We start from the raw sequence: 9,612 nt of genomic DNA, 5'->3' as shown, positions 1-9,612 counted from the left end.
AGATCTGCCATGCCCAAGAGCGGCCGACTCTTACTAATAAAATCCGTACTCTGTGCAATACTTGTTCATGCAATGATGGCGTTGGACCTCCCACCGAAGACTATAACGGCCATGAAAAAAATTATCAGAGGCTTCCTGTGGTGTGGGAAAGCGGAAGCGAATGGGGGCAGTGTTCTGTAGCATGGGACAAGGTTTGCACTCCCAAGTGGGCAGGTGGACTGGGAATCCCAAATCTCCGGTGACTCAACATAGCCATGCAAGCTAGATGGCCATGGTTGCACCTATCTAATGACTCCAGGCCTTGGAAGGAGTTTGACATTCATGTACCGAACGAATCTTTACAGCTGTTTCACTCGGCTGCCTACACCTCCCTTAGAGATGGTTCCGCAACTCTTTTCTGGGAAGACCGGTGGCTGGCCAGTGCACGCGTTGAGGACTTGGCACCGAGGATCTATGCTAGGGTACAACCGAGAAAACGTATCGCCTTATCGGTGGGCATGCCTATTCAGGATGGTACCTGGCCTAGAGACATCAGTCCAAATCTGGACCTAGATGAGCTTCGGGAATACATGGACCATTGGCAAAGGGTGGTGATGGTTCAGCTAGAAATAGGCACGCCAGACAAGCTACGATGGGCATGGGAGACTAATGGAGGCTTCTCCATGAGATCGGCATATGCAACCAAGTTTGTAGGAAGAATGCTCAGCCCAATGGCAGACTTTACCTGGAGATCGAGGGCACTTTCGCAGTGTCGTTTCTTCACCTGGTTGGCTTTGATGAACATATGTTGGACTTCTGACAGACTTGCTCAGCGTGGACTACAACATCAGGACTTGTGTCCATTTTGCAACCAGTGTGAGAAGATGATCAACCATATAATTATGGAGTGCATTTTTGCTAGAACGGTATGGCATGAGGTCTGTCATGCTTTAGGCAGGCCGGATTGGGTGCCGATGGCGGCAAACACCTTGAGAGTTTGGTGCCAAAACAAGACCACTACGGACGGACTATTGAAGGACGGTCGGACGATACTAGTAATGGTCCTCTGGGAGCTATGGAAGCATAGAAATGGCATTGTGTTTGACAGGGACACTAGTAGAAAAGGGGGCATTGCTCCAGGCCGGGTCAGCCCATTAGTCCCGGTTCAATCAAGAACCAGGACCAATAGGGGCATTGGACCCGGTTCATGAGTCCCGGGGGCCGGCCGGGCCACGTGGGCCATTGGTCCCGGTTCGTCTGGACCTTTTGGTCCCGGTTGGTGGGATGAACCGGGACCAATGGGCCTCGCTCCTGGCCCACCACCATTGGTCCCGGTTGGAGGCATGAACCGGGACCAAAGGCCACCCATTAGTCCCGGTTCATACCACCAACCGGGACTAAAGGGTTGGTCCTCGTTGCGGCCAGAGTTTAGTCCCACCTCACCAACCGAAGGGGGCTCACACCGGTTTATAAGCCCCTTCCTCTCTGCCTTGTTGAGCTCCTCTCAAAATGAAAATAGATGCCCTTATACAGGAAATTTGACCTAAATTCATACTGAATTTCTCTGAAGTTAGTAGAAATTTATTATGAATTTAGGTTGAATTTTCTCTATAAGCGCATCTATGCTCATTTTTTAGTAAAGTTCATCACAACTATTTTTTCTTCTATTTATTTCTGAGTAGGTTTTTATATAATTTTTTTTCTTTTCTGCTATATTTATTTTTTCTATTTATTTCTTTGTGGTAATAAGTCATTAAAAATAGGCATTTATGCTCATTTTTTTAGTAAAGTTAGTCACAACTATTTTTTCTTCAATTTATTTCTGAGTAGTTTTTTATATAGTTTTTTTTATTTTCTGCTATATTTATTTTTTTCTATTTATTTCTGTGTGTTAATAAGTCATTAAAAATAAGCATCTATGCTCATTTTTTTAGTAAAGTTAATCACAACTATTTTTTCTTCTATTTATTTCTGAGTAGTTTTTTATATAGTTTTTTTTCTTTTCTGCTATATTTATTTTTTTCTATTTATTTTTGTGTGGTAATAAGTCATTAAAAATAAGCATCTATGCTCATTTTTTAGTAAAGTTAATCACAACTATTTTTTCTTCTATTTATTTCTGAGTAGTTTTTTATATCGTTTTTTTCTTTTCTGCTATATTTATTTATTTTTCTATTTATTTCTAAGTTGTAATAAGTCATTAAAAATAAAAAAGATTTTACTAAAGTTAATCACAACTATTTTTTCTTCTATTTATTTCTGAGTAGTTTTTTATATAGTTTTTTTCTTCTTTGCTATATTTATTTTTTCTATTTATTTCTTTGTGGTAATAAGTCATTAAAAATAAGCATCTATGCTCATTTTTTAGTAAAGTTAATCACAACTATTTTTTCTTTTATTTATTTCTGAGTATTTTTTATAAAGTTTTTTTCTTTTCTACTATATTTATTTTTTTCTATTTATTTCTGTGTGGTAATAAGTCATTAAAAATAAGCATCTATGCTCATTTTTTAGTAAAGTTAAACACAACTATTTTTTCTTCTATTTATTTCTGAGTAGTTTTTTATATAGTTTTTTTTATTTTCTGCTATATTTATTTTTTTCTATTTTTTTCTGTGTGGTAATAAGTCATTAAAAATAAGCATCTATGCTCATTTTTTTAGTAAAGTTAATCACAAATGTTTTTTCTTCTATTTATTTCTGAGTAGTTTTTTATATAGTTTTTTTTCTTTTCTGCTATATTTATTTTTTTCTATTTTTTTTCTGAGTTGTAATAAGTCATTAAAAATAAAAAAGAGGTGCAATGCTAGTTAATTCGCTTCAAGCCTTTCGGAATAGTGTAAACTGCACTGCACATAGCTCTGTGCAGTCTACCCTATTCCTTAAGGCTTGAAGCGAACCAACGTGCAGGTGAGCATTGAGCCTCTTCTTCATCGTCTCTGCACTCAGGGCTTATAAACAGCTGTGAGTGCCTCTCGCTTGGCGAGCTAGGACTAAAAAAACAGCTGCAGAAAGAATCAACTAAAAATCAGGTGCAGAAAATAAATAAGTAATTAGATGGGTCCATTGGTACCGGTTGGTGGCTCCAACCGGGACCAATGCCCCTCTTTGGTCCCGGTTGGTGGCTCCAGCCAGGACCAATGCCCCCCCTTTAGTCCCGGGTGGTGGCACCAACAGGGACCAAAGCCCTCTGCTTCCCGCCCTTTAGGCTGCTGAAAAGAGACCTTTGGTCCCGGTTGGTGCTACCAACCGGGACTAAAGGGGGCATTAGTCCCGGTTGGAACCACCAACCGGGACCAAAGACTTTGCTATATAAAGAAACTTTCAGAACCGCATCCCCACTTCGATCTCTCCTCCTCCTCGATCTCCCGACGCCGCACGCCGTCGCCTGCCGCCACCTCGCCGTCGCCGCCCGCCCCGCCCTACCGCCCCGAAGTCGCCGCCCCGACGCCGTCGCCGCCCCGCGCCGCACCTCGCCATCGCCGTCGTCGTCGTCGTCGACCTCGCCGTGAGCAACTTTTTATGATTTTTGTTAGATTTTTTTAGATTTTTTTGTAGTTTATAGATTTTTTTTGTTAGATTAGATGTGTAGTAATTTAGATATGTAGTTCATAGTATGTTAATTTAGATTGTGTAATTAATTTGTTCATATTGTGTTAGATTTTTTTCTGTTAATAGATTTTTTTGGTGTAATTAATTTGTTCATATTGTGTTAGATTTTTTTCTATTAATAGATTTTTTTTCTATTAATTTGTTCATAGTATGTTTGGTGATATTATTGTTAATAGATTTTTTTGGTGATATTTAGATTGTGTTAGTAAGTACTATAATTGAACTAGCTAGTTAGAAAAATATAATTACTATTTTATTTAGATTTTTTTGGTAATATAATTAGTTAGAAAAATATTAGTTAGTTAGAAAAATACTCGTTTATTTTTAGTAAGTACTATTTTATTTTATTTATAGTAAGTGCTTCATATATAGTTGAACTAGCTAGTTGATTTAATAAACTAATTTATTTTACTATATATAGAAGTAGTTTGTAGTAAGTGTTACTTTATTTATTTATAGTAAGTGCTACTTTATTTATTTATAGTAAGTGCTACTTTGTTTTTAGTAAGTACTACTTTATTTATTTATAGTAAGTGCTTAGTAGTTGAACTAGATAGTTGATTTAATTAATAAAACTACTTTATTTAACTATATATAGAAGTAGTTTCTAGTAAGTGCTACTTTATTTATTTATAGTAAGTGCTACTTTATTTATTTATAGTAAGTGCTACTTTATTTATTTATAGTAAGTGCTTAGTAGTTGAATTAGATAGTTGATTTAATTAATAAAACTACTTTATTTAACTATATATAGAAGTACGTAGTTCCCGCATCGACGTTGGCAATGCCTATCCCGCATCCTCGTCATCGTCGACTCGGCGGTGGAGGCTTGCTTGATCAGGGCCATGTTCGGGACTGGGCTCCGCCGGGCTGGTATTGGGAGGTGCTACCTTCTCGGGGACGTAGGTTGGTGAGGAGGCAGCCCGTTGTTGACCCGATCCTTGTTTGGTGGCGGTCGCGTGGGCCAGTGACGGTGCCGAGGCTTCCGGACACCGCGGAGGTGGTACGTCACCGTGTCAGCGAGGAGGACGAGCACGTCCGTCGCTACATGGTTGCGTTGGAGGGCAGGTTCGACAATACCTGGCAGGTTCTTCAGGGATCTCACTGGAGCTATGATCTGTGATCGTTCCTTATCTTTGGGTGTCCACCGCCCGCGATGATACCCATCGGGCGCTACGGTTCTAGCTGTATTAATTAGCGATGCTATATGTATGATAGTATTCGAGGAGTATTCGACGATGTACGGACACAAGAGATGATGTACTTTTGGTTATAATTGAATGCATGCTAATTTGAATACTACTTTATTTTACGATTTGGTTTTGCTTATCGAATGCTCATATTGGAAAAGTACTCCTACTTTGAATGCTAAAATTGAAGAGCACTCTATGCAGAAATCTAGGAGCCCCCTCCATCATCCACGCCGTCGTGGGGGTAGCTTCTCCTTCATTACCGTGTGCTAGACAATTTGTTGTAATAATGCACTCGGGAATGAAAGGAGGAGCTACGTACCATCACCGATAGTCAACCCGTGATTAATAATAATGATCTAATTTAGGTTTTTTAGTACATATATTTAATATTTGAATTATGAACTTAGGCCAGAAATGTCGTACTCGGACGATGAAAACCGCCCGGGGGAGTGCGACTAGTGCCACGACGACCGAGGTATGTGCGACAGGTTCATTGAGCTGGACGAAGATCGGCGCTTCAGCATTAAGCTCGAGGAGACCTTCAATGTTCATATGGTACGCAACGACGACAATAGTTTTTTTCGTAATTAAGCACGACTTCAACTATTTTAACGTGTATTTTCATGTTTTCCAATTCGACTAGCTTATCCCATGCTTTGCAAGACGCTATGTCTTGGAGAGGATGGATTTTGAAGACCATGAAAGTATGGAAACCAAAAAAAATATCCTAAGTACCCATCATGGTGTGGATTTTCATGTAAAGCTGTACAATGCTCAGAGTGTAACCCATTTTGGTTGCAAAAACTAGGAAGCACTTTGCAAGATGTATGGTTTTAATGAGGGTATGCTTATCACCATGGATCTTGGTGATCCTACAATTGCACAAGAGAGACCTTCGATTTTCGTCCTTGTGGATACACCTCCAATTCTTCCCCCATGTGAGCTTAACACAGTTATAAGTAATTTATATTGTTTATTTCAAAATAGTTGACAACTTATTTCCATTGACAGCTTATTTTCATTCTTCAAAGAATGTGCGGAAGATGGTAGACAGAATCTACTACACCGAAGGCTCCGAATTAACTTATCTGGAGAAAAATCATCTGGTCGCATTTTGTACTGATCTTGAGAATTATAATATCTACAATCAAACTCCTCAACATTATGGTCAATACGTGCCACTAGTGCACGTGTTGAACTACGGTAACTACCATGGAGATACCCTGGTAAGATTTTTTACTATTACGACATCCATGCATCTTTTTGCACACTTCTAAAACTAGTACATCATTGCTAACTACGAAGTTATTACTATGTTTTTCAACAGATAATCCCGAATGATTGTGTGCCTCATCTGATGTATACGCACGGTAGCCTTCATGTTTTGAACATACAACCAGGTCTTCCTACGAATCTGAACTGTCCATACCGGGTTTCTAAAAGAAGTGGATACATAACAATCAAAGAATGGAAAAAATGTATGGACAGTCGTAAGGAGCTTCTTGGAAGCAAAAATCAGCGAAGGGAAAGAATTGGAGACAGGATGATCGCCATTCTTCATAATGGAGAGTCAGGGTCTATATTGTTTTATGCTATTTTACCTTAAGGGTGTTTAGGTCATGTCCTACCTGATACTGATGATCATGTGCTAAGAACAATTATGTAGGGTTGGGTTCGATGACTATGAGGATGATGATCGTATGACTTATTATTAATAACGAGTAGAAGTTGTATGATGATGCATGATTAGTAGGAGTTGTTATTATATATGATGATGTATGATGCGAGCATGCATGAGTTATTATATCAGCGGGTGAAATGAACATATATAGAAGCAGCGTTGGTAAACCAAGGACGAAGATATAAGAGAGGACCCTTCTCTCTATTAGCTAGCTAATAACAACCTAAAAATAACCCTCAAAACCCCTAAACCAGCCACTTTTCTAAAAAAAACATGGACTTTTGGTCCCGGTTGGTGCCTCCAACCGGGACCAAAGGCCCCCTGACTGGGCTCGGCGCACAGGCCCACGTGGAGGCACATTGGTCCCGGTTCGTGTTTGAACCGGGACTAACGGGTGGAGGTATTAGTAATGACCCATTAGTCCCGGTAAGGCCCTTATGAACCGGGACTATTAGGTGTTTTTCTACTAGTGGGAGTCTCCATCCCTTACATGACTTGGGACTAGGATTTTGGATGAGGGGAGAATTTGGGCTCAAGCTGTTATCCTCAAAGGGGACATGGACGATTTCTTTATTGGGTTGTCGTGGTGGGTGTATCGTGAGTAGTCGCTACATGTGTAACTAGGGTGGACTCGGGTGTGTTTCATCACACTCCTGTAGAGGGGCTCTTTACCCCCTTTTCTATCTTTAATATATGATACGCATGCTTGTGTGTATTTGAGAAAAAAAAGATGATGATGGAGATGAAAGGACCAAAACTAAGAAGATCTCCCATGGTTCTTTGGATCTTCTCTTCTTCTGTTGTGGTTGCGGTTGCGGTGGCTAGGGTTCTCTTTTTCCCTAGGCCTCTTCACGAAAGTGTCTTGTATAGACATGGTGGAACTATTGGCACCTCATACGAGTGCTTGCGGTCGTACGAAAGGTCGTATATTTTGCTCTGATGCACCTAGTGGCTTGGCTCTCCATATGGAAGTTGCTCCATTTGACTTGATTTGCAGTAGTCCTCTTTGATTTCCTTCCATATATGACAATTCCTGTCAAACAATGAAAAAACGGTATCTTTTTTCTTTGGAAGGATTAGCTTTAGAAATAGGGTCTGTCTAGGACACATCTAGATGTGACATAGTTATGTCACATCTAGATTTCCACTTTGTTTGTGGTCTATTTTTTTTTGTCCTGATTTTTTTTTATTTCTTGTTGCTGCATTATATATTTGTTGGAGCTTAGATATGACATCCTTAAAAAACATCAAAATGTGAATTAGACAAACTGTTATAAATAACCAAGAAGTAACAAAGACTCGATGAAACCAAATGAGAATCACTCGAAAAATATTACAAATTCTTAAGCCATCAGATATCACGTACATGCCTCGGCAGTACGATGAATAAGCTAGTAGATTTAAGCACTGTGGGTTAACTAAATCGTCCACTTGGCAATACCGTCTTACGGCAAAACTAGCACGCCGTGCAGGCCAGGGTTTGGGGAAAGTATCCTTGCACCGGTGACCTCAGCTACAGGATAGACATTCCTAAGTGTGGGGCTGTCGTCTTGTACTAGATGCACGCATCGGCTCTTCATGTCCGTTTCCCGCCGCACGTCCTTATCCGCCATGAATTTTGGAGACTTTGCCCCCTCAGCCCCTCCAAGCGGCTCGCCGTCTATATATTACCTCCGGACACCCGCGACCAAACGCAACACCACAGCACGTACGCACCACCTTGATCAAGCTGCCCTGAGGTCATCATCACTCAAAGTAAGAAAGAGGGTAGCGACCGACAAGCCAGGGGACGCAGGCACGTATACCTTGTTACTTACACACAGCAAGAAGTGAGCGAAGATGTGCGGCGGTGCAATCCTCGCCGAGCTCATACCGAGCGCGCCGCCCAGGAGCGTCACGGCGGTCCACCTCTTGCCCAAGCGGCCGAGGGTCGACGACTTCGAGGCTGCTTTCAAGCGCTTCGACGAGGACTCTGCGGAGGAGGAGGTGCTCCAGCGCGCGGGCTTCGAGTTTGGCGCCCACAGGCAGCCGGCAGCGAGGCGCGGTGGCAGTAGTCCGGCACAGTACAGGGGCGTCCGGCGCCGGCCGTGGGGCAAATGGGCGGCAGAGATCCGCGACCCCGTCAAGGGCGTCCGGGTCTGGCTCGGCACCTTCCCCTCCGCCGAGGCCGCCGCGCACGCCTACGACGACGCCGCCCGCGACTTCCGCGGCGCCAGCGCCAGGCTCAACTTCCCCTCTTCGTCCACGAGCGCACCCAAGCGCCACGTGGCCGCGAAGGCGACGCCGTGCCTTGTTATTGACCTCGTCGACGACGAAGAGGGTGATGCTGGAGCAGCGGATGCCGGCGGGATGAGTTCCGAATCAAGCGGCGCCCTGCCGGACTTCTCGTGGCAGGGCATGTCCGCGTCCGACGAGGTCATGGCGCAATATGTCCATGCTGAAGTGGAGTCCAGCCAGTCCGTCGTCGACCTGGCCAGCCCCAAGAAGCGGCCCCGGATCGAAGCCGACGCGGTTCTGCCGGCAGCGTCCGACGACTCCGCCAACCAACTGTTAGATCCTTTCATGTTCGATGACCAATTCGGTTTCTTGGACAGCAGCTCGTACGAGTGGCTGGATAGCCTGTTCGGCGCCGATGCCGAGAAGATCGACGACAGCCAGCTGGGGCTCTGGAGCTTTGGCGACGATGACTGTCTCGCGAGGACAGCGCGCGCGTGCAAGTAGAGTAGTACTGTATCATCAAAGACAAAAGGATACGTACGACACTCGCAAGTGTTTGAGGCTCCCCCCACACCTTGTTGATGATCTCGCTTTCATCAAAGAAATTAAAACACCTTGTTGATGATGTAAAAACTTCGTTGTTTTGGGATTGCAAAATATCTGTCAACTGAGACATAGCAAAGTCTCAATCAATACTATATTCGTGAGATCTTACATGAAGATCTGTGCAAAAATTTCTTTCTTCTTTTCTATATGTTATGTCACTTGACTGAAATCGTAATAAAATCGACATACCTGCCTGTCTGTGATTATGGCATCCCTTGTAAGCACTTGATACTCCTTGTTTGCATTTCCTCCTACTTTTATATCAACAATGTCTGCTCCTATATTCGAAAAAAAAACAATGTCTGCTCCTACGTAAACTAAATA

At 42.6% G+C, this 9,612-nt stretch overlaps 1 protein-coding gene across 1 annotated transcript; it reads left to right on the top strand.

Annotated features, from left to right (window-relative positions):
* The first annotated feature begins 8,151 nt into the window (after nt 1-8,151).
* Nucleotides 8,152-9,402, top strand: LOC123093412 (ethylene-responsive transcription factor ERF112). The gene has a single exon (XM_044515376.1). It carries the CDS (start codon nt 8,305-8,307, stop codon nt 9,184-9,186), a length of 882 nt encoding a protein of 293 aa, XP_044371311.1. The 5' UTR covers nt 8,152-8,304; the 3' UTR covers nt 9,187-9,402.
* Nucleotides 9,403-9,612: the final 210 nt, after the last annotated feature.

Source organism: Triticum aestivum, chromosome 4B, assembly GCF_018294505.1.
Source record: "Triticum aestivum cultivar Chinese Spring chromosome 4B, IWGSC CS RefSeq v2.1, whole genome shotgun sequence".
NCBI lineage: Eukaryota > Viridiplantae > Streptophyta > Magnoliopsida > Poales > Poaceae > Triticum > Triticum aestivum.
Note: the sequence above shows the minus strand (reverse complement) of the source record. Positions and strands in the feature narration are given on the sequence as shown.